This window comes from Corvus hawaiiensis, chromosome 16 (assembly GCF_020740725.1).
Source record: "Corvus hawaiiensis isolate bCorHaw1 chromosome 16, bCorHaw1.pri.cur, whole genome shotgun sequence".
NCBI classification, from domain to species: domain Eukaryota; kingdom Metazoa; phylum Chordata; class Aves; order Passeriformes; family Corvidae; genus Corvus; species Corvus hawaiiensis.
This window is the reverse complement of record NC_063228.1, coordinates 14089356-14114288: the sequence shown is the minus strand read 5'-3', so window position 1 is coordinate 14114288 and position 24933 is coordinate 14089356. Positions and strand designations below refer to the sequence as shown.

Sequence of the window (24933 nt, the reverse complement as noted above, 5' to 3'; positions counted from 1 at the left end):
GAAATAGTTCAAACAGAAGATAGGCAAGGACTGAAAGGACTCTGTAGCTCAGTGAAGGTCTTGAGAAATCCATCTGGAGGGGACACAGTAGCACTGTTGGAAGCAGGCTTGCCCCTTACAGGGGTTTGATCTAGGAGTGTGTTCTGTGCTGCAGGCAGGCAGAAGATGTCCCTCAGTAAGGTGAAGCCTCAGCACAATGTGATTTCTTGGCCAGTCATTATTCACTGATTTTTGCAGTATCAGAGCTGAGAAAAACACTCTCAGATCATCTTGAAGCAAGCTCCGAGTATAGTGTGGTCCTTTTTTACTCAATGCTTCATTGTATGGTGACATATTGTCACTGGATGTTGTCAAGGGTAAAAAAAACCATGAATGAGTTAGGAAAGGTATTGGATTAGTTCATAAAGGATTAGTCCTTCAGTAGCTGTTAAACATGATGACCAGAATGCAGTCACCAGTGATGGAAGTCCTTGTACTGATAAATTAGGTCAGTCAGGATTGGGACATTGTGTGGTTGGAATGCTGGGAGAGCAGGGCTGTGGGACTGCCTTCCATGTCCCTGCTGGAGACCTTCATGCAAGACTTCCTTAATATTCCTCCCTGTAAAAAGGATACAAAGGTATCTAAACACCTCTGCAGCACAGAAGCTGGATGTTGTTATTGTGGTTATCGGGTATAAAGTCCTGTAATAGTTACACAAATTGTTCACTTCTCTAAGAATGGCTGTGCAGAACTGGGCCTGGCCCAGGCTGCTGTCGGGGAAGGGCCTCCCAGCAGCTCTCAGTGTGTGTTTAAAGCCACCTGGTAAAACTGGTGTTTTCTCCCCCTCTAGCAAATCCTCTGAGTGGCTGTTCCCAGACTGCCTTACCCCTCCTTCCCGCTACTCCTCCAGGAACCTGCTCTTCACCCACCCCAAAGGTGCGGGTGGCAGAGCTGGTGGTGGAGAGAATGCAGCAGTTCAAGAGGGTGGCACCTGAGCAGCTGAAACACAGCTTGGATGGGAGCGTGCCAAAGGCTGCAGCCAGCGGGGATTTCCCTGCCAGGAGCCAGGAGCAGAACCCTCCTGAGGATGGTATGTTTCTCCTCTTGGCTCTGGTGTGTGCAGAATGAGTGGCTGGTGAGAATGGTTGCCTGAGGAGCAGTCCTGGATCCCAGGGCTTTGTTCCTGGCTGGCCTAGTGGCTTGGTGCAAATCACTCCAGATCCCTGAGAAAACATTGTTAAAGGATTATCCATACTTTTTTCCCTACTCTTCTCTAAGGCTGAGCTAACCTCATGTAAATTCTAGAAGAATAATTGTCTTTTGGAAACAGGTTGAAATTCTAACAGTATCAGTGAATGTGATCATCCTTCCCTTGGGACAGTGTTAGGCAGCTCCTAGGTATCCTCCATCTTTGGTACATCTCCAGGCACTCTCTAAGGTGATATGTTCTGTGTTGATAAATTTAATTCACGGCAATTTTACTGTGGTTGGTTCTTTATAGATCAAGTCCCTGTTGGTTCTGTATGGACATGAAAATCTGCTGTGTTATACATTTTATGTATAAAATTCCATATTCTCCCCAGAAACTTCAGCCAAAACTGTCCCTTCACTGTCCCTGACATGTGATGCACTGTGAGCAAATTGTCACCTCCTGCTCCTGGGCTGGTACAGTCTTGGAGTGTTGGAAAGGAGCAGGTTGTACCTTTCCTGGTGAGAGATCAGGTGTGAAGATGCAAGAGAAAGCTTGCCATTAATTTTTGTATGTCTAGTTTAATAAGCTAATAATGACAAGTGTAACAGTTTCTCACCTTCCATAAGGATTTAGTTTTCCATCTTAGATCATTTCTGCCTTCTTTGCCAGATACCCACCATCTCCCATCTGTGGAACACGACAGTGCTCTGGCTTTGGCTCTTCAGCAGGAATCCAAGGACGAAGCCCTGGCAAGCCTGGAGGATGCAGGCTTGTTCTTCTGTCAGATCTGCCAGAAGGATCTCACAGCCATGAACACGCTGCTACGGGAGCAGCACGTCAACAGGTGAAGCACCAGCCAGATCTGTCTTTTCTGTCCAGTCCCCCATGGACTCCTCACTCAGCCCAGCCATGGAAGAATGTGGGATTCTGCTTAATGGCCTTGACCTTTATGGCTTGAATTAACAAATCATTTTAATGTGAAAGCAGAGGCTGATTGTCTTGCCCTGCAGGGCTTCTGCATGTGTGTGGCCAGGCCAAATCTGCTTTCATCAGCAGTGTGGCAGAGGAGCTGCCATTGTAAAGGAACTTGGTGATCTTAAAGGTCTTTTCTAACCTTAATGATTCCATTAGTGATGAGTCCCTAATGCAAATTTTGAGATCTACTGATTTCAGCCAACAAAGTCTTTGCTCTGTTTTGCTAAAATTCATCGAAGGACATCCAGTATGTCACTGTATTTTAGCTGTTTTCTGAGGGAAATGTGACACTACTCAGAGAGATGACTCAATTGAAATTACTGCCCTTCATTTAACCATTTCCTTAGTGGTAAATATCAAACACAATATATTATGTACAGACAGCTCTTTGGAAATTAAAACTCTGTGCTCTTCTGTTGACAAAGTATCAGAAACAACACATTTGAATGATTGTAAATTCTTAATTCAAGCACTTCCAGAAGGCAGGAGTGATGTAAATTGTCCAGTCCTACATCATGTTACCGAGTGGCTGCCATTGATCAGGCTTGTTTGCACCTGCAGCTTTCCAGGTGTTACTGTTGTTTCTGTTTTCAGCCATTTTGTGCTGCTTGAGAGGATAGAAGCTGTAAAACAGTGACAGTGTTTGACAGCTAGAAATGCTTTTTGGAAAGTCAGGCTTTCTGAACTATAAACATGTAATCATATATTGAGATTACAAGGTTATATTAGCCAGGGATTTTTTGATAGCAGCCTTCATCCCAAGAGTGAAGCTGTGGGTGGATAGATGCACCGACACACCAGTAATCACCAGTGCTGAATGGTCTCTTAGCACAGCCCTGTGTGTGTCATTACCTAATCAGGGAGTGACTTCTGTAATAGGTCCTGCAGATCCAGGATTTCACACCCTGAATCTCTTTGGAGAGAACAGAAAGAGAACAAGTACAAATTTTTCCATAGTTATGGCCTGCCGGAAATTATTTGAAGTTCATCATGCTGCACTCTGGAGTGTGGTGTCAATTCAGCTGCTCCCTTTTCTGTTGACAGGGGTTTATAAATTAGGTGGAATGTTTGAATGAGTGCAGGAAGAGGGATTAGGTGATGGACACACATGAAGTGTGTTGTTCAAGAGGGGCTGTGGAGTCCTTATTCCTAGAGGTGTTCAAGGCAAGGCTGGAGTAACCTGGTCTGGTGGAAAGTGTCCCTGCCCATGGAAGGGGGGGTGGATCAAGATGGCCTTTAAGGTCCTTTCCAACCCAAACCATTGTGGCATTCTCTGATTCTAAAGTTATTCACTGCACTTGCCTTTGAGCAATACGTTTTTAATATGCCTCTGAGACCATTATCTCTGTGTAACTGTTCCCTGTTGTGTTCATCACAACATGGCCACATAATGCTTGTTTCTTTAGTGGATGTCCATGGCTGTTACTGGTATTAGAAGTGATTGTGCTTTTTATTATTATTATTTTTGTTGTTGTTATTATTATTATTATATTAATGACTTAAGTCCTAGCACGGACCCTTTAAAATCTCCATAGGTAAGCTTTGCCATTGTCTCCCAGGTGTCTGGATGAGATGGAAGAAGCACAGATGTCATCCTCCAGCAAACCAGTGGTCCCTGAATGTCCCATCTGTGGGAAGCAGTTCCAAACCTCACAGAGCCGAGTCAGTCACCTGAAGCGCTGTGCTGTGGAGATGGATGTGCCTCCTAATCTGCTTCTTCAGGCAGTGCAGTTGCAGGTGGCCACGCTTGGTGATGCAGCTCTTCAGTGTCCCAGGTAAGCTGGTAGGAAAAAAAAAAAGATGCTTGTTGCTTACTTTGGCCTGAGAGATGTTGGAGGTGGGGATGAACAGTAAATGCAAGGCTGACTCACACACTGGGCAAGCCCTGAGCTCAGAGCAGGTCATGTAGAGCCATGGCCCAGTACCAGGTGAGGAGGATGTGACGGTCAGTTGGAGAAATAATCTTAATTTCCCTCAGAAGAGGTCAGGTGGTGGATGACTTTAAAAGCCAGCAGGCAAGAGCAAAATGGGGAGTAAATAACCTTCCAGTGGTTTGTCAGAATGGTTTCTAGTCTGTGAGGCAGTCGCTCAGTAAAGCAAAATGGTGTGTTTGAGCTTACTGAGCAAACCACAGAGTAGGAGTGTGGAGCCTTCCTTGGGATCTGTGGTGCCAGGACAGCTTCAGCTCCTCAGCTCATGGCTGTCCTGGGAATGTCCTTTCACCCTGAGCCAAAGTAGAAGCAGGTGTGGTGTTTTGCAATGTGCTTGGTACAGAGCTGCTCGCTTGGATTTGAGCAGAATCTTCAGAGTGCAGCAAGTGGTGCCTGAGTGAATTTGTAGAGGAGCTCATGAAGTCCTTTTGTGCCAAGGAAGGACCATTGCCTGTTCCTGTGGAAGCAGAGGGATGGGAAAGCATTTTCTGGTGATCTGGTTTTCTCCTGCTTCAACTTGTTTGTTCCCTTTTGGTAGAAAAAATCATTCAAGGTAGAGATAGCAGATGCTTACATCCCAAAATAAGACTTCTCTAAATTACTCTAAGTTCCATGAATGATGAGAAATCATTTGCTCTCTGCTAGGAAAGAAAGTACTGAATGCTTCTTATTATGCTTGACATGGGAATCTCTCTGAGTAAATGGAGCAGCTGCTCTGGAGTGCTCAGTGTTTGTTGTCTCTGATCCAGTCACATTAACTGGGGCTTCCTGCTGCATTCTTGGATTTCAGCAATCAGCCCAGCAGGGCAAAGCGGAAAGGCCCCTCCAATGAGGACTTGAGGAAAACACAGAAGAGGGCCAAAATGGAGCTTAAGGATGAAGATTTGCAGGTTGCCATGGCAATGTCACGCTCTCTGTTGGAGCAAGAAAAGCAGGAACAAGCAAAATCAGTTACAAATGTGAAACCGGTGGCTGCTTTCCCAATCAAATGGAAGCCAGGATCAGGTATGTGTTACAGCAAGTTAGTGTCTGAGGCTGTGTTATGCAGGAGTAACGTGGCTGCTCTCCACCAAAACTTCCCTGTTGGATACAGGAGGGATGACAGCCCTGTTTCTGGTTTATTTAAGCTGTCAGAGCTTCAACAATATGCAGTATCCACATGCAGTTAAGAACGGCTGCAGGATGTCCATGGTTTTGGGAATCTTGTGCTTTTTTTCACTGGTTTGTTATTTTGAATCTGTAAAATAGTCTTCAGCTGTTGTTTCTTGTAAACTGTGGAAGTGAGGAGAAATAACATGAAAATATGATTGTTATTTCTCCTGCAGTAGATTTTTTCCTATTCTTCCTGCTGCAGCCTGGATTAATGCAGCTTTTTCAGTGTTATCTCTTATAATTTTGTCCTTTCTGCAGTGCCGTGTATGTCCAGTACATGCTGCTGAGCAGGTGCCTCGCTATGTCAGAGTGCAGAAGGGCTTAGAAAGGCAGACAACTGCCAAGGGAGAGGGTTGAGAGCTGTACAGAGGGGAGATTTGACTCTTCATAACCCTGCTCAGGTCTCCTCCTGCCCATAGGTACTCCCAGTTGGATCTGGGGTTGGGCATCAGTAAGGCAAAGGTAGTAAGACACAGGATTTCCTAATGAAGGCTGCCTAGTGTTTGTGTGAGCTGTGGTTTGATGTCATCCATGACCAGAACACAAGATAAGGATTCCTTCATAGGTGTGTTGGTGGTTTTTCCTCCCTTTGTTGTGCAGCACTGCCATACAGTGTTGGAGGTTAGGATTTTTCTTTTTTCCTTTTTCTTTCAGGGAATTTTGTCCCATCTGTTGCCTAAGACATGATAAGGACCGGTACTTAAGAGACAAAAGAAGTGGCCAGGGTGGAAGGAAGGGTGCAGCTGGCTACTATCTTAGCTGAGGGCTTTTCTCTTGGGAAGGGCAGAGATACCCGAGATTTTGGCTGGGGGGTGAGGGGCTGGGCTCAGCTCCTGGCTCGTTCTCGGCATCGGAGGGGAACGGTCGAGTTGCTGCTACCGCGGGGAGAATTCGCTGCCACCGCGGAGTCCAGCCCTGTACTGCTTCTTCCTTACCGTGGGTGAGCGGCCGTTGAATTGGGACCTTATTAACCCCCGATCTGACGGGAAAGGACCCTCACCATCTACTCGGGTGCCTCAGGGGAAAAACCCGGCCCCCCGAACCCCACCCTCTTCCCGGAGGGCGCGTCTCCCGGCTGCTGCTGCCCAGCCCCACTGCTTTCTGCTGCTGCCGCCTCGGGCTTTTTTGCTACAGCACCCCGTGTCTGCCCGACTTTCCCCGCAGCTCCTGCTACGGCATATATATGTAAAGAACTGTTATTCCTTTCCCCATATCTTTGCCTGAAAGCCCCGTAATTTCAAAGTTACAGTAATTTAGAGGGGAGGAGGGGTCACGTTTTCCATTCCAAGGGAGGTTCCCGCCTTCCTTGGCAGACACCTATCTTTCAAACCAAGATATACAGGCAGCGTTCCATAGGGCTGGGAGGCTGCATGACTACCAGTGCTTTCCATAATGATCAGATTTAGTGGACATGGGAAGGCCCCCAGAATGCAGCAGACCAGTGTGAGGAGGAGTCACTCTTCTCCAGAGTTCGTTTCTCCCGTAAGGGCTATCTGAGGTTTTGGACTACCTGCACAATCTTAAGAGTTGTGTTCTCATGCCTTTCAGTCAACTCTGATTACAGTGCTGAAGAAACTGCTGTGTTGATCTCCTCTGCCCTGTGTGTTCAGCTGTTTATTTATTTGGATTCCTTTTTTTTTTAAAGAGAAAAAAAGGCGTAGAAAAGGTGCCAGTGCCCCTCCACCACTGCTGCTCCAGGACCCAGAGAAGGCCCACAAGAGGATCCAGGAGCGAGTAGCTATGATGCTGACAGAAGAGGTGGAATTCCCTCCCACCCCTCAGCTGCCCATTAGTAGGATTTTGGAAGATGAATCTGGAAAAGCAGCCTGGCTCATGCCACTGTCCAAAGCCAAGGACTGCTTTTTATGGAAGATCAGTGCTCTGACAGGACCCTGTGACCCTGGATCATTCTACACTGCAGACTTAACCCCTCCAATTGAACCCTGGAAGCCTGTGCAGGTGGGGTGCTCTGTTGTCCTTGCTCTGATATGTGTGTGCCCTAGTTCTTGATACTTGCCCTGTATCCCTTCTGTTTCCTCATTTGGAATGTAAACCAGTGATCCCCTCTCTCTACACACTTGCTGTCCGTGACCTTTTCTCCCCTGGTCTTACACAGTCAGGTTTGAGGATCTTGAGCTTTCATTTCTGCCTTTTGGAAAGGAGAAGAAGGCTCATGTTACCATGGTTTTTGAGCTTTCAGAAAATGAAAGGGTTGGAAACGGAGAGTACTGAGTAAAGGGACCCCATCCTGCTCATTATGCCGTTAGTTTGTCCATATTTACAGCAGCCTGACTCTTGTTTTTGTACTTGGCACTTCTCTCTGGTCATTTCTATTGTGAGTGTTGCCCATGTTGCACTCAGCAAGGACTGGGGGGAAAAGTTTAAACTGAAACTTGATATTTGCTAGCACAGAGAAGGTGGGAATGCCTGGAGTTGTACAGCCAAGCGTTTGCACTCAGCCTTTCCCTGTGCATCCCACTGCCTCCTGGTGCATGTGAGCTTTGATCCAGGTCTCAGTTCCACTCTTTCATTTTGTTTCCACCTGGATCTGCTTCTTCCAGTGCTCTGTATTTTTATAAAAAGTGCCCACAGGAGCAGACAAAGCTCTTTCAGTCTCTTTTCTCCGAGGAGGATATCCCTTCTCTTTCTTCTCTCTTTCTTCTCTTGAAGTATTTGCTGCTCCTGTTCAGAAACTACTGTGCATATGTAGGTGCTTTATTTAATACTTCTTCCCTAGTCAAAGCCCAATGTTTCTCTGGCTTGTTGCAGGTTGAGGCTGGAGAGGAGGGACTCCCTTCTAGGACGTTTTGAGCTTTCATTCAAGCCAAAAACTGCCAGAAAAGTTTAAAAATAAAAAGCAGGAATGTTTTTAAAATCATGGCAGGAGTGTGTTTTTCCTCTGATTCTTTCCATTCACAGAAATGGCTGGACCATTTTTACTTAGAAATAAACAAGCAAAATTATTTTTTGGGAAACGAAGACCAAACCTGGAAAATACCCACTCCAAGGTGAAAGTTTGATTTAGTTACATGTAACTGCAAAAACATTTCAGAACTCAGAACAGAAGCACCTGGAGAGCTTCAGCTGTGACTTTTGCCAGGAACTCCAGCTATAATGAAGTATTTAGATGTTGGATTGGGAGCATTTCCCCCATCCTTTCTCCCTGCTTGGCAGTTGCTTGCACAGATGTGCTCCTGGAGAAACCAACTTTTCTGCATTTTCTGTTCTAGTTTTCTTTCTTCTGTTCAGAGCTGTCTTATATCTGGAGATTCCTTCATAAAACTGCAGAGAGCTGTTCCTCAGAATCCCCTGTACCTGGGCAATGCTCTGTGATCCTTCATAGATGTTTCAGGAGTATGAAGTAGAGACCATACTCTGAGCTTTGCAAACACACAAAACAAGACCTAATGTGTCTTTTTTTCCTCCTCATTTGATCAGAATAAGCCAGAGAACCTCCAGCCACCACTGGGGTCTCACCAGCCAGAAGTATCCCAGCAAACTCAGCCTGACCTCAGTTCTCAGGAACCCATTTGCACAAAGGTTGGAGGCCAAACTTCTGATGAATCCAAAGCAGGCCCCAGAGGAGATGGGCAGCTTTTATCCCCGAGCCAGAAGGACATTCAGACCCTGCAGGACCTTGTGGAGTTGGCCAGGGAAGGACTCACCCTTACTCAATGGAACCTTGACACTGGCCATGTTCAGGCAGCAGAGCAGCCAGGTGAGTTCTGGCAGCTTTGTGAGCCCTGCCCCTGATTCCTTGAGCTACACAGAGCCAGACTTAGGCTGGGCTGAGTCAGAGAGCCATGGCAGCACCCACAGGTTGTTGGTGTTTATCCAAGAGGTGATGTTGTGGGGGCACTTTTTCCTCCTGTAAGATTTAGATACAATCAACCTGATATTTCTGAAATTATTCATAAATCCCAGCTTTTAAGAGAACTCCTGGACTGCAGATACTAAATTTTATTTTAAAATTAAAGATATCAAAGTATTTTCTGCTAGGAAAGAGCCTGGATGTGTTCAACAGTTAGAACAAAATCTTCATTCCTTCTTATCTTGGGCATACAAGAAAGCTGGAGAGGGACTTTTCACAAGGATATATAGGACAAGGGGGATCGGCTTCAAACCAAAGGAGCATTTATTTAGATTAGATACTGGGAAGAAATTTTTCCCTATGAGGGTGGGGAGGCCCTGGCACAGGGTGCCCAGAGCAGCTGTGGCTGCCCCTGGATCCCTGGCAGTGTCCAAGGCCAGGTTGGACGGGGCTTGGAGCAAGCTGGGATAGTGGAAGTTGTCCCTGCCCATGGCAGGGGGTGGGACTGGATGGGCTTTAAAGTCCTTTCCAACCCAAACCAGTCTGTGATTCTATGGTTCTGCCTGGACAGCCTTTCTGTTATGTGCACTGTCTTTTCAGGTCTTGAGACAGTCGGATGAGAGAGATGCACAAGAGGGATGATTTTGTGTTGGACATCAATTACATAAACCTGAAGTTAATTCATGCCTACACAGGGTTGAAAAAATACAACACCTGGAATTCCTTTGTGGGCAGCTCTAATGTCCCCAGTCACAGTTGCAAATGGTGCACAACTGCATATTTCAAGGGCAGTGGTACCCCTTAAAGTGCTCTGGCTCTTCAGCAGAATCTATTGTGTCTCCTGTTCATCTGTGAACAAGAACATGGTTACTAAGCTCACCTGTCTGCATTTGCACTTGGATATAATATTCCTCATTCCCCCTGCTAAACTGGAGCAAATGGTCCCTGGCTCTTTAATGTATATAAATAACAGTGGAATGGTGCTTAGGAACCCTCAGCCTGGCACAACCCAGAGCCAAACCTTGCAAAAAGGCATGAGGGAGAAAATGAGCCTTCAGCCCAGCCAGCCTGGTCATAGCAGCTGTCACAGCAAGGATCCTGTTAGGAGTTCTTAGATCATTCTGTCTCACAAGGAAGTTGTATGTGATTTGTGATGTGCATTTTCTTCCCTGAGGAGAAGAACTGACTCCCAGTGATCCTCCACATAGTGGCTTTGTGCCCCCATCCAAGGAGAAGAGCCTTCTCAGGAGCAGCAGTAAAAGAGTAAGGATAACCATTTTTTCCACTCTTTATAGATTCATCTATAACAATAAAGCTGTTGCATTTGTGCAATTCAAAAAAGTGTGGAATATTTCCCATTCCTTTCTGTGGAAACAAAGTGGTGCTTAAGGTTCACAGTGACTGAGGATTCATCATGGGCACAGGTGAGATCAGCACACCTGGGGTGTTCCATCGATGCCCACAAGAGCCTGGGGATTTTTCAGTACTTGTCTTACCTGATGGGAGATGATTTAAATGCCAGGGAACAGAAGGCCAAGCTGAGCAGGTTAGAGAATTGTGTTGTAGCACTGAGTGTGGGGTTAGGAACCAGGGATGCAGCTGCAGCATGTTATGCAATACACTGCTTTAACGCCCAGGTTATCCAGGAGAAAACTGGCTGCAGCCCAGGAGAGACAGAGCTGCTGGTGCTCCCTCTGGGCTCACACACCAGCCAGAGCTCCTTCCTCTTCTGGCACCTTCCTCCCCACTCTGTCCTGCAGTGGGAGAGGGAATTCTTGCAAGGACTGCTTGGCTTGTACTAAGTCCTGCATAAAAGCCTGGTAGGTGATGTGGAATGCTGCAAGAGCCATGGAAGATGAGCAGATTTTGCTGCTAATTGAGCTTTTAAAGGGTTTGGTATAGAAAACCCCCAGTTGTGGGAACACAGAGGATCTTGTTTGAAAATCAGTGTGTGCTCTGTGGTGACTGAGAAACGCAGCCTAGTAAGTCACAGATGATTTTTTTATCAAGCCTGTATTGTTCTGTAGATCTCATCTTACCCCACGTACCACAGAGGATGTGGTATGAAAGTATAATCAGTTTTATTCAATTGAAGTTCACACAAAATAAAACTAATTCATTTTCTTACCAAGGTCATTTACTTTATCTGATGAAACTTACTATCTTTTGTTTGATAGTAAATAATCATGCCATGAAAGGAAGTACATTTTGGTACTGGATAAATTTTGGTGCTCTGACAACATACTTTCATATTGTACTTGAAGGATTAAGATACTCCTAAAAGGAGACAATTCCTTGAGGTGGAAATCAGTCTTAAACTTGAGCATCCCAGCTACTTGGTACAGAAACTCTAGGTATTCTTGGGAAGTATTAAAAAAAATTATCCTTAGCAGGAAAGTCTTGCTTTGTTTTTCTATTAAACCAGAGGCCTTTAGCAGTACAGAAACTATTCTCACACTGTTGTTGAAACTCAGTTGCTCCCAGCAAAACCAGTATGGTCACTTTTTCAGAGTCTGTTTGATTCCATTATAGTTTTCCTGAGCAAGTGAAGTGTTGTTGAAGAGCTGGATTGCCAATGGGAGAGATTTGTGCTTTAGGTGAGCACAGTGTAACCATGTAGAGCAAATGCACCCATTGCATTGGTAACAGATCCCCTGTGCTGAAGACCCTTGGTCACATCAGTGGGCTCCAGTCTCAGTGGCCTCCTCAGTGTTCTGGTGTGTTCTCAAACACACAGCTCGTACCTGCTCAGAGCTGTCTTCTGGCCAGTTTCTTTGCCTTGCACAGAGAATGGAGCAGCCAGGAGGTTTCTGGCCTTGTTTAATTTCCCTATTCTTGATTGATAATTTTAGCATCAGCAGGAAAGCTGTTCTGGGCTCGCTGCCTGGAACGTCACATTGGGAGCCTGTGTTTGCTGGCGGCCCCAGAGCTGCCTCGCAGGTAGCCCACCTGCCAAGAATAAGAAAGCAAGAAGAATCAGTTTAGTTTCCAGACTGAGTTTCCTGTCTTCCTTTTGGAGGTCAGTCCACAGCACTGCCACAACAGGCAGAATGTTCCCTAGCCCACCTATGAAGGCTGGGAGAAGCATTCCAGTGTGTGCTGCTAATTCCTGCTGGCTGGAGCAAGTTGAAAGGTTGGCTCTCCACAGCCCACTGCTAATGTAGAAACCTGCTAAGAAAATAAAGAGCTGTGTTGTTCCAGGTGGAACTGCATCTCCTGCAGATGTTTCCTGGAATAAAACTTGCAATTCTTCAGCTCTGCAGTAGGTTTGAAAAGCACAAGGTCAGTGATCAGGGTGTTAACCATAAACTGGTTTCCATGTGCAGTCAGGCAGTCTCTCAACCCAGCCATGAGCTGAGGGTGTTTCACACTTCCCTGAAGCACTCCAGGGCCACCCCCAGAGCTGCAACACTCGGAGGGATCTGAGTCTTGAGAAGATTGCCTGGGAGCAGCTCCAGAGGAGCTGTCTTGCCATCCTTGCTCTCTTTGGCAGCATACCCCAAGCCTGACCTTGCCATCACCATAACCAGCCACAGGTAATTCAGCCCTCCCCAAAATTCTAGCAAGGGGTTCTGGAATGATAATAAAAGTTGTGTTTCTTTTTTAAAATGGAGTGGAATTTTCAAAAGAAGTTTCAGTAGCATGCTCATAAATTCCTTTGAACTGGATGCCTACATTAGTTTTATTCTGTCGGGGCGCCTTGTTGCAGAGCTGCTCTTCTCAGCTGTCATTGCCAGACAGTGAAAAGAGGTAAGAAAGGCTCATTACCCCCTCCTGAGTCATCCTCTTTCCTTTTACCCTAATTATAATGAATTGAGTTCAAGTCTGTGGAAATGGAAGTTACAGTTGCTTCAAATTGTGGTGGGAAGCAGTAGATGATGAGGCCAGCCATAGGCTGTGGTAGACCACAGCAGGAAACACGTGGTGAGATCTGAGGGTGATAATGTGTTGTGACACAAGTACAGAAGAATACAACACAACTGCCCTTTCTCCACAATGAGCAGGCTGTGAAAAAGTAGAGGAAAACAAAGCAGGAATGTCTGTTAGACTTATCTGCTTGTCCTGTGGAAGACCTGAAGTTCATAAAGCTGATGATTATCTTCAGGAGGCAGAGGTGGTGTTTCCAGGCTGGGGCCCCCAGCGCAGCAGTGGTGATAAACTGGGTTACTCCCTTCTTATTTTTTCAGGGAAAGTGTTTGACAGCTGTAACCTAACACCTGTCTTTGTGTTCCTTCTGTGTCCTAGTCTTCTCTCAGGTTGCTGGCTCAAGATTTCGGTGCCATGGTCAACAACCCCCACCTGAGTGATGTCCAGTTCCAGGTGGACAGCGGGGACATCCTCTATGCCCACCTGTTCGTGTTGTACGCGCGGTGTCCGGTGGCGGCTCAGGCTGTGAGTGCTGCTGGCATTCCTTCTGCTCCTGGGTAGGAGAGCCCAGGCTGCCCCCTCCTACAGCCAGCCAGTGCCCCAAACCAGCCCAGAGCACTGCTGGGCTTAATGGCAACTGCCTCAGGACCTGCAGTGGTTTTTCAGCTTAGGGAAACCGGAATAAATCCTGACAACGTGGTGAAAGATGTGCTGCTTTATCCAGGGAGGCTATGGGGAGTCAAGGATCCTTGCATTGCACCCATGAGCAATGAGGGAAGCTTCCCAAGTGCTTCTCGCTCTTGAATTTTTGTTCCTGTGCAAGCACAGACTGCCTTGTCCATCTTGGTGTGTCCTGCCTGTCACCCAGGCTGGGAAATGTGAGCAGGGAGTAGGAAGATTCTGGGGAAGTACTTTAAAAAAATCTACGCAGACGTTTTGTCGCTCTTGCCTTGGAGGTACCTGCACTGCCTGTGCTTTTTGCAAGGCTAGTGAAGGAGTTCTTATGTTCCCAGAGCATTTTAGGTTGAATAGCTCCCAGCCTGCTCCTATGCAGCTTCCAGGTAAATTCAAACACAGACCAGAGGAAGCTCATGCAGAGAGATGTAGATAACTCTGGAAATTGTGCTCTGGGAAGTAATTTGATTGCAAAACTAAGTGGTGAACTCTGAGGTCACCTTTGATATGTGTGACTAAGGCAAGTAGTTAAAAAGTTAACAGCTACAGGTCAGGAAGGACATGGCCTCTTCCCTAGGGAGCTCTTGTAACTGCCTCACCTTGGCATCCTGGCCCCAGGGTAGGGCATGGGCAAATGGAAGGAGCTGATGGGAACAAGGATGAATGTAGATGTTGTGTTGCTTTATTAGCAAACAGACTTTGCTTTCTCTGCCCCAGGTACACAGCGAGGGGTTGGTGGTGGAGGAGGATGGGGCTGCGCCGACGCACCGGGTGCTGCTGAGCGACGTGTCAGCCGAGGCTGTGGCTGCCTTCCTGAGGTACCTCTATGCTGCTGACACCAACTTCCCTGCTGGGCTGCGGCCCCAGCTGCAGGCTCTGGCTGCCAGGTGTGTACCCTGAGCATGTTTTGGATCCCCTCAGGCTTTCAGCCACACAGACCCCAGTTTGAGATCTTCCGTTGCAGTTTTAGCGGCTTACAAATTCCATGGTGCTCTGCTACGTCTTAAATGAAACTTGCATGTAAGGACATCCTGCCCTCAGCTTTTCCACCTGTATGAGAGTTTCTATGTTCAGTATATGCTCAGCAGACTTTGGCTGAGAGTTTTGTCTCAGGATGGCTGTTGGCAGCTGATGTTGAAGATGATGAGCACAACTTCTAAATGTGATTCTCACTTTATCTGAACAACACTTACAAAATGTATTGGATGCTCAGACTTTAATGTGTTGTGTCAGCCATGCTCCAGTTGTGGTCCTAGCCATGCACTAAGAGCTTGAAACAGGAGCAGTTGCTGAGGTATGCCAGGGACATGGCTGGGGCTTGCCAAGTGTATGTAGAGAGGTGCCCTGTCACTCCAAAAAGCCAGGAATCTTGCACATGGCAGATACTATCCAGCCTCAGCCATTCCATGGGACTTTCTCATTGCCAAAGGGATTTAGTGTAGTCAGTCTCAAGCACAGAAAAGGAAGAATGTGCCTGATACTTTCATGGGAGTGACAGCTGGAAAAGGGTATTTGGAATTTTAGGAGTACACTGGATTTTGTACATCTTAGGAAACTCAACTCACCATCCTCACGTGAATTCCTTACAAAGCTCACAAAAGTGATCTGACAGCCAAATGGTGAAGAAATACTGGAGGAGGAAATACTAATTACATCCTTGTTACTATAATTGTTACTATTGTATCCTTGCAGGTTTGGTGTGAGGGAACTGATGGCAGAGTGTGAAAACAAAAATGGAGAGAGCCAGGTGTCCTCCGGAGTGGATTCAGAAGATGATCTTATCTCTGTGAGGGATGAAGAAGATTGTGAGGACAGAGCTGAGAACTTCCAAGACCTCTTGAAGTCAGTGTGGGTGGGTGAAGATGAGGAAGAAGTAGCTATGCTGAACCCTGAGTGCCAGAAGGAAGATGATAGTGAGGTGGGAGAACAAGAGCTGGAGGAAATCTATGAGTTTGCTGCAACTCAGAGAAAGATGGCTCAGGGTGAAAGAGAGGTGAGCAAGGCAACATGCTGCAGCATCAGCAGCGACACCAAGGCAGCCCAAGGTACAAACCAGCAATCTGAGGAGGAAGAGGTAAAGAGACCTGAATCTGCTTCAGTAAGCAACAGCCTCAAAGGTCTGAGGGATGGCAACAGTGTGGAAAGATCTGAATGTCACTTGTCTGCACAAGAAGAGAAGATGCAGAATATAAATAGGTGCAAGAGCATGAATGATCCAGAGGCCACTATTGTGCCTCACCACAGTGAACCTCAGCAATGGGATGGAGCAGCCCATGGTGCTAATGAAGGAGGGGCTGTTGGGGGATGTAAGGATGTGAAGGATTCCAAGTCACCTCAGGTCTCACATGACAAGGCAGATCACTGTGGAGAGCAGTTTCCTGGTTTCCAGGGTGATACTGATATAAATGACAGCTATGAACGTTTGTTTTCTGCCTCTCAGGGGGATCACTGTGAGCCTTCCCCGGTGAAAGAAGTTACCAAAGAATCAGGAAAGTCCCCTAGTGAAAAACATGTTGGTCTCAATGATTCTCTTCTGTTCAGCAAGTCACAAAAAGACTGCTCTCCGTGTAAGAATGGTTTTTGTGTCCCTTATGTGTCCCTTTTTCCTGCTCTTGGCTCTTTACCTGCATCTCCAAAATCAGAGGGAAACTTTGCCAGGGAACATATGTCAACACCAAAGCAAAACAAAAAGGAAAAATCATTCCCATCTGATGAAATACACTCCCAGAAAGCCGAGGAGCCTGGTGCTGCATCAAGAAACGAGATCACAGTTTCTCCAGCTGAGCTTCCTCACAGCGAATCAAACAAGCATGCACATGTTCCAGTGTTGTCATCACCAGGCAGGACTCAGGATGCTGCAGCTCAGGGGATCAAGGAGGGTGATGTTATTGTTTTATCTTCTTCTGATGATGAAATGGAGTTACAACAAGGCAAGAAGTTGCCAGAATCTGACTCTGCTCCGAAGAAAACTGAAATCCTTGGGCTCCTGAGGTGTACAGATGTAGAACAAAGTCCTGAGATACCAAAACCTGACCATAACTCATCAGTCCCTGAAACAGAGCAGAGATCAACCCAGGTCTCATGTGGCAATACAGACACAGCGTGTGTAAGTGGCGATGTAAAGGTGTCCCCTGAATTTCCTCACAGCAGACAAACAGGTGCTTGTACAGAAATCAAACAGAGTCCAAACCCGAGCCCTGGGAAAAGGCTCAGTGATGAACTGTCTCCAGGCACAGACTGCTCCTGGCTCGTGCCAGGAACACCACTTCTGAGCAAAAGCAGAAGCTTCTCAACACAGACTCAGGTCACAAGTATTAATTCTTTAAAGGGTCCAGAATCTAAACTCAGCACAAAGAATGTAGCAGCAGGTAATAGTAACCATGAAATGACTGGAAAGTTAATAAAAGATCATGAAACAATGTTGTCAGACGAACATTTGCCTATGGAGAACTCAGCCAATGGGAGGAGCCCACCCCACAGCCCAGCAGCAGAATCCTTTTCCAAGAACTCCCTCCCAGTTTCTCCAGTGGATCCAGTTCTCTTCTCCCCTGGCCACATCAACACAGAAGACAAATGTGCCCATATCTCAGGTTTACCCACACCAGTGCCTCCGTTCCAGGAGCAGCCACTGGAAGATAAAACAAACATCAGTGTGGTTGAGCTGGAGGACAGTGACAGGGAAGTAAGTCTGCCTTCTCTGGGGAGCAGTGTCCTGCTGTGTGAGGAGCCCCCAATCCCTGTTGATGACTGCTGGCATGTTGAGTATCTGTCACCAGTCAGAGGCGATGGCCACGACTCTGGCCAGGTCAGCCATGCAAAGACCAGCATGGCCAGCAGCCCCAGCCCTGGCTCTTGGCATGAGCAGGAGGAGAGCCCAGTCCAAGTGCAGGGAATTAAGGGCAGCACCCCTCTCCAAGGAAGTCCTGCTTGCAGGAGAACGACTTTGCACTGCCCTGAGAAGAGTCCTATTGAGCCATGTTCATCAGTGGGCAGCAGAGCCAGTTACCTGGACTCCAAAATCTGGGATGACTGGAATGGAGAAGAGAAGGAAGATGAACTTCCAGAGATTCTTCCTCTGTCTCAGAGGTTGGCAGCTGCAGCAGGGGCCTGTCAGTCAGATCCTGTCAAGACTCCTGGTGAGAGCTTGTATTGATACTACATTTATTAGGCTAGGTTAAACTGGTTTTATTTTAATGCTTATCTTACCTGTAGTTCACTTGACACACTGAAAGAGTCTTTGGGCCTTCTGATGCAAAACATTTGGCAGGGCCAGGCACAAAGAAGGTGCAGTCATTTGCTGTGGGAAGGAGCCTGTCTAAATGTGGGATGCCTGGAGTGTAGCCACATGTTTCATTGTCACCAGTCCGTTGGTAGTGACAGTACTCCTTGCAGAAGCTGTGGGTACTTGGAGAGGGAAAAGCCAACCAAGACAGAACAAAACACAGGCTCCAGCCTGCTTGCCAGCAGGTTGATGTCATTGATGTCATTGTATCCAATTAAATATATTATTAAATATGCCATACTAAATTATTAGTTTAAGGGGTGATTAGAACATATGTGAGACTGGCTGTGCTTGACAGTATCAGTAAACTGGTATCATTAAATCAGTGTCTAACTCCAGACCCCAGTAGCTTGATTTGCTCAGCTTTTTTATGCATCAAGTCTCTGTTATGAAATGTCCTTCCTGGGAGAAGGACCACTGCACAGAATTCAGTAAACATGGTTGTAACTGCTTTCTAAATGTTGCCTGTTCTAACAAAGCCCTGACTGGCCTCATTTTCAGATGTGACATATGTCCCAGTTTAAACTGTTTTCTGATGTAAAGTCAACGAAAACCAAGTATCCTAATCAAGGGGGGAAAAAAAAGTGTTGACTGTTCTGTCCAATGTGAAGCTGAGTAATAACTAAAACAGCTTGTAAGGAAGTAGTTGCTATTAAACGATTATTAGATAATATTAGATTTCTGCCACTAAGAGGAGAAGTTAGCAGCCATTTAAAGTCCTTTCTGTACTGATTCTCATCACAGTAATTTCATTCTGCTGCAGAACCTTCCTGTCAAGAGAACAACAGGTCCCCCAGCACCACTCCAGTGACACCCATGCCAGCTTATTCCATCATGGAGACCCCACAGCTGAAGAAGGAGCTGAGCAGGTGAGCATTACCTCCCCCAGGATGGCTCTTTACAAGAGGAACCTGCTGGCAGGTAGTGTGAAAGAAGGGGAACCATGGTGAAGCTCCAGCCAGTGCTTTCTGAGGTCACATCACACTTTTCCAGCTGCACTTCCTGGCCTGAACCTCTTGCTGAGCTGTGACAGTGGAAGGTGCAGCATTACTGTAACCTAAACTCCCACGTTTCCCTTTCAGATTTGGTGTCCGTGCTCTCCCAAAACGCCAGATGGTGTTGAAGCTGAAGGAGATATTCCAGTACACTCACCAGGACAGGGACTCTGACTTTGAGGATGAAATCCCCTATTCCCAGCCCCTCCCACAGAAGTCCCCGGCCAAACGGCTGACGAAGGCAGGCCAGGCTGCGGGCAGGAATCGTTCCCCAAGGGCTCTGGGCAAGAGGAAGCAGCCTGCCAAGGCTTCTGCAGTGCTCCCTAGGGATAAGGCTGATGGTGCATCCCATGGAACAGGCTGTGGCACATCCAAGGAGGGAACTAAAGTGCCACATCACCCAGAAGGTGCCAAAGAGCAGGAAAGGCCACCTGTGTCCCTGGCAGCTGATGCCGAGGAGCTCCCGGCATCCCAGGAGTCAGCAGGTTCTTCAGTGGATGGAAGTGACATCTCCTTTGGTTCACAGAGGTGAGGCAGTGAAATCCTAGACAAAACACTCAGTAGTGCAGGGCAGAGGTGAGGTAGGAATGAGGTAAACAGAGGTGAGTGTCCCAGTGGCCTACAGTGGCCCTGCCTCCTCCTTGAGTGTGTCACGTGGAGGTCAGCACACTCCTACAAAAGAAACAGGCTCTGGATTTCAGTCTAATTCCCACTGAACTATTCTCAGGACACAAAAGGGCTGCTTATGAGCAAGGCCCAAATCTGGTATGCCTGGTCTGCAGGTCAGTGACACGGAGCACTCGGTGCTGCCTGAGAACCTGGAGCTGGAGTTAAGAGAGGACAGCACAGCACCCCTTGGCTGAGCCTGCCAGGAGGGAAGGGCCAGGAGCCAGAAATTCCATAAAGCTCTGGGCTGGGTGAGCAGGACCAGCACTGTCCTGGCTGGGATGGGCAGTTTGCAGAAGCCCTGCCATGTTCTGCCTCATTCATTTTGTAGGTGCTGGTAGTGCAGGGTCTGTGATCCTGCAGAGGGAAGTCATAGTTCTTCATCATAAGGGATTTGGGGAGCTCTGGTCCTGTCCTTGTTTGCCTGTTCTTTCCTTGACCTCTGGTCTGTTTCATCCTGCTTTTAGTTCCTTTGTGAATGGATTTGAAACCTGTGCTTTTGCATCTGAGGAGGAGGAAGAGGAGTTTCCAGCATCTCAAGCAGCAGCTCGGGAAGAGGAAAAGCTGGAGGCAATAAGGTGCTACATCCGCTCCAACACGGCCCTGTACAACAGGATTCTTTTCTATGAGCCCATCGAGCTGGCTGATCTGCATGCAGAGCTCAAACAGAATGGCATTAAAATTTCCAAGGCAAAGCTGCTGAACTTTCTGGATTCTCAGTGCATCACATCTACCATGGCCAAAGCCCGGAAAGAGAAGGAACAGAAAAGGAAGGGGAGCAGAAAACAGAGAAGGCGATACCAAGTGAAGCCCACTCCTACCCCCTGAAAATTCGGTACATGGAGGCCTTGCTGCCAAGCTGGAAAGTCCATTCCCAGCTGGTGCTCCAGCAGCAGGTGATGGATGGAGCCCTATTGCTCCTCATGGCCTGATCCCAGGTGAACAGGCCTGAGCTGCACTCCCATTGCCAGCCCTCTGCTCCGATTGCACAAACCCCCCATGGCTGCCCTGCCCTCAGCACACAGCTCACCTGGAACCTCTTTCCACCTGATTTGACTCTGGTGCCTTTTCTTTCCATTTTTTCTGATAGATTTTAGGTCCCCAACTTTTCTTTGTGCTGGTGCTTCCTTCAGTGACACTTGCCAGGACCTATTCCCTTGATCTGGGCTGTGAAATGCTTCACCCTTCACATTCCAGGATTCCATCCACTGTCAAGCACTGCCTGTTTAGACTCCTGTGACTTCTGTATTTACTTCTTCAGCACAGTTTGCACTGCTGATTTTTAAGGCAGGGAATGCTGTGGAAATACATAAAAGGCCTTTTTTCTATACTTGCTTCACTTGGCAATCTCAACTAAAACTCCTAAATCTGTGTTTCTGAAATGGCTGCAGAACAGGGCAGGGGTTTGTTCTGTTCCCTTTGCGACACCTGCCCAAAGCGCCCCTGACACCCGAAGCCTCAGGAAAGCCCTTTCAATTGGAAAATCCAGTGGGATGTGTCCATCTGCCCACGGGATCTGTGTTCAAACCCCTCTGCTCCATTTCCTGAGCACCCTTTTCCCTGCTCGGGCTGGCCTGAGTGTGTCCCCAGCAGAGATATCTTCAAGAAAATATTTAAGTGAGCACTGGAACTTTTCAGCACTTCTCACAGCTTGAGCTAAACCCACTGCTTGGAACAGTCCCGCTTCCAAACTGGACTGGTCCCAGTTGTAAAGTGTCTGGGACTCCTGGGGAAGTCTTGGACCCTAAATTGTCATATTTTATATATTGACTTTCACAACAACAACTGACTTTTGTCTGTTCTGGCAGTTCTGAGTGTGCAAAGGCTCACTGAACAAAATGGACACAACACAAAAAGAGGGCAGATTTCTGATATCTTCATGTATGTGGGACATACAATTTTTTTATACAGTATTTGTTTTTGATTTGATACAATAAACAATTTAAATCCTGTCCATTCTCATATGGAACAGTAAACAAACACATCAATGTATAAAAAACATGAACTTTATTGAACTAGACTACTCTTCCCAGCTTCAACTAGAGAGTGAGAACATGACTGGGAAGCCTATGCCTAAAGAAAACATCAACTATTTTTAAACTTGAACTCTTTGAAAAACTTCAACTGGGGGTGGAGAAGACTTCTTGGAAACCTATTTCCTAATAACAAAGGGGTTCCTAACACCTATGGGCAGGAATGTCCCAGTGCCCGGGCTCAGCACTGGTCACACATTCCCTGCCATGTCCACCAAGCCCAGAGATGAGCTGGGGCTGGGGAGTCGGAGGAGAGGCGAGAGGTGGAGTCTGCTCTTCTGAGTGCCGGCGTTCCTTCGCCTCCTCCCTCGGGGCACTGGCCTCTGCCGGGAGCTCTGGAGCAGAGACATCTTCATCAGGGCCTGGTTCTCCAGCAGCAGCTGCAGCAGCTCCTCGGAGCAGCCGTGGCCCTGGCAGCACGGCCGTGCAGAGGCCCCGGCGCTCTGGCTCTTCGCCTGCAACACCCAGCACAGGGAGCCCGATGGAGGGGCGGAGGGGCCTCGGGGCTGAGCCCTCGGGCGCTGCCCTTGGCCTCTCCTGCACAGAGAGCCTGGGCCCGGCCGGGCTGCCCCGGGCAGAGGCTGCAGCAAGAGCAGCTCCGGGCTCAGCCGGGCCCGTTCCTGCCCAGCCCCGGGCTCAGCCCCCGCTCCGCCAAAGCCTTGGCCGAAGGGCTGCCCCAGAGGCACCCGCGGGGCCTGCCCAGCTCTGCTCCCCCACGGGGGCCCTCGGCCCTCGCCCCACACCCTCCTGGCCCAAGGCCGTGGCGGCCCCGGCACCGGCCCACCTGCCTCAGCCCCTCCCTCACCTCTCCCCAGCGTCTCCTGAGCCCTCTGACAAGGACCCAGCCCACGTAAAAGCCCCTGAGAATCAGGGCCACGGCTGCGCAGATCCACGGCAGCGCCTCCAGGACCAGCATGGCGTCCCTCCCTGGCGCCACGGCCTCCTGCTCCTCCAGGGCCTGGGGAAGCGCATCCCAGCTCCCTGTGTCCCCAGCAGCGTGGCTGGAAGGGTCCAGTGGCTGCACCAAGAGCAGCAGCAGCGAGAGCGGCAGCAGCCGCAAGAGCCCCTGGCTGAGCATGGTGCTGCTGACGGACGAGCTGCCCCCGCTGAACAGGCTCTGGACGTCCTTCCCAGCCGACTTCTGCCTGGGCTCTGGGCACGGCGACGGGCTGGGGACACTTACCAACCACCACGCTGTCCCCAAAGGCTGTGATGTCACAAAATCAGCTGGGGTGGAAGAGCCCTATGAGATCACAGAGTCCAACCTGGAACCCATCTCCACAATGGCAACCAGACCAGAGCTTTGAGTTCCTTGCCCAGGCTTTGCTTGGATACCTCCTACCACAGTTAATCCACCACCCACCTGGGCAGCCTATTCCAGTATCTGATCACACTTTATGGGAAGAAATTCTTCCTGATGTCCAACCCAAACCTCCCCTGATTTTAGGCTGTGAAATGCTTCACCCTTCTCATTCCTGGATTCAATCCACTCTCTCAAGCAGTGCCTATTTACACCCCTCTCACTTCCATCTTCACTTTTTCAGCACAGCTTGTCCTGCTGATTTTGAAGGCAGGGGATGTTGTGGAAATACAATGCCTTTATTTTTAACTTGGTTCACTTTGTAATTGCTACTAAAATTCCTAAATCTGTGTTTCTGAGCAGCTGCAGAACAGGGCCCTGTGGGATCATTGAGCCCAGCCTGTCACCCATCACCACCATGGCAACCAGACTGACCATAGTGGCCCTGTGCTAGCCACGGGCTGCTAGTGACAAGGGGCCTTGTCACTGAGCTCCACATCCAGTCTGTCCTAAAATACCTCCCTCATTCGTGACTCCTCCACCCCCCTGGGCAGCCCATTCCAATATCTAATCACCCTTTCTGGGTAGAAATTCTTTCTAGTGTCCAGTGTAAACCTCCACTGGCTCAGGTATGGAGGATCTGTGGCATACAGTCCAGCTGACCTTGGATGGTTGGGATGCTGGGGAAGGGAAACAGCCCTTTTCCTCTCCCACCTTCCTCACCAAGGGCTGCAAGCAATGACTGTTTTGAGAAGGACAGGGCTTGCCTTAACTGGCCTTCCAGTTGATGCTGTTCCCTCACTGTACTTCTCAAGTACACACCTCACATGTGGAAAAGCTTCAGTCCTACTAACCAATCTTAATATGGGAATATGAATATCCCTTCCCAGTATTTTTGTTCTGGTTTTAGGTAAGACTTATATTCACAATCAAAGATTTTGTGATCAATTATTACATCTTTACCTTCACTGAATGCAGCATCCCAGTTCAGTGGACATAAATTATAATCATTCAAATCACATCGTTTCTTAAAACACTTTACTATGTTAGGAAAAAAGAGTTGAATTTTAATGCCACATCTTTGCTGTCAGGGTTTGGAGCTGACTACGTTGTAGACACTTGCCTTGATGCCTCCTTATTGCTGAAGTTGACAAAATGTAATTCTGAAAGTTTTCTTAGATTATGAGAAAGGGATTTAAAACCTTTTGAAGCCTTCAAGACCACGAGGACATGTCTGAAATACACTGCAAATTATCTGAATCCTATCTCATTCTCCTGCTTCATTAACTCCTGAGCAAAGCTGGCCTGCCTGAGGTAATGCTGGCATTGCCGTCTGCCAGTGCTACTGCGTTGCCAAGCAATTCGATTTGTAGATATTTCCCTGGATTTTACCTTCCTAATACATGCTCCTTTATCTTGGAAGATACACTGTCACAATTTTTTATTTCCAACTGTGTACTAAGTTACCAAAACTATTTTTATACTTCTGTTGCTTTTAATACTTCCAATGCTGCCAAAAAAAAAAAATCAACTAAAGTATTAGTTGTTTTTTTCAATTAAAGAAATGTTATTGTCATTGCACAAAGCTTCTGTCTTATGTGAGCACCATGGTGAGCTTCTAAGTTCACTGTGACAATCAAATGACCAGTGGGACTGAGTTGGAATACTCCATAGTGGTTTGTGTATTGTCACATTTCCTGCCTGAAAAAACAGCCTAAATAGGTTTACTCTGAAAGGCTGTGCTGCAGATGCCTATGAAATAATTCTGCATGTGAGAAGAGAGCTGTTTTCTTACACAGGCACAGCTCCGTGTGTACAGTCACCCTGTTTAATGGCATTTAATGAATGCCTGTGATCCCTCACCGTGGTCAAGACCCTTGGAGGGCCCAGTTAAACTGAAAAATATGAGAATGCTGTAAAGCCCAGAGTGGTGACTGCAGTGCCTTTGCCTTGTACTGGGCCAACAGATCCACACTTACAGTGCCAGTGATTAGATGTGGAAGGGATAAATCTGAGAGTAATTCTTCCTGCAGTTCTTCAAGGGGACTGGAGATGCTTGGAAAGTGTGTTTC

At 47.7% G+C, this 24933-nt stretch overlaps 1 protein-coding gene across 6 annotated transcripts in view; it reads left to right on the top strand.

Annotated features, from left to right (window-relative positions):
- Nucleotides 1-21480, top strand: part of SLX4 (SLX4 structure-specific endonuclease subunit) — a 29264-nt gene extending 7784 nt beyond the window's left edge. For 4 of the 6 annotated variants that reach the window (XM_048321260.1, XM_048321261.1, XM_048321263.1 and 1 more), the window contains exons 4-16: nucleotides 833-1072; nucleotides 1844-2018; nucleotides 3709-3924; nucleotides 4871-5085; nucleotides 6878-7191; nucleotides 8671-8950; nucleotides 10218-10306; nucleotides 13289-13435; nucleotides 14303-14472; nucleotides 15278-17721; nucleotides 18631-18736; nucleotides 18950-19390; nucleotides 19996-21480. In XM_048321260.1, the coding sequence (XP_048177217.1) occupies nucleotides 833-1072; nucleotides 1844-2018; nucleotides 3709-3924; nucleotides 4871-5085; nucleotides 6878-7191; nucleotides 8671-8950; nucleotides 10218-10306; nucleotides 13289-13435; nucleotides 14303-14472; nucleotides 15278-17721; nucleotides 18631-18736; nucleotides 18950-19390; nucleotides 19996-20356 (5198 nt within the window). In that variant the 3' untranslated portion in view covers nucleotides 20357-21480. The remainder of the gene's footprint in view (nucleotides 1-832; nucleotides 1073-1843; nucleotides 2019-3708; nucleotides 3925-4870; nucleotides 5086-6877; nucleotides 7192-8670; nucleotides 8951-10217; nucleotides 10307-13288; nucleotides 13436-14302; nucleotides 14473-15277; nucleotides 17722-18630; nucleotides 18737-18949; nucleotides 19391-19995) is intronic. The other 2 variants (XM_048321264.1, XM_048321265.1) reach the window with 2 other exon arrangements.
- The last annotated feature ends 3453 nt before the right edge of the window (nucleotides 21481-24933 follow it).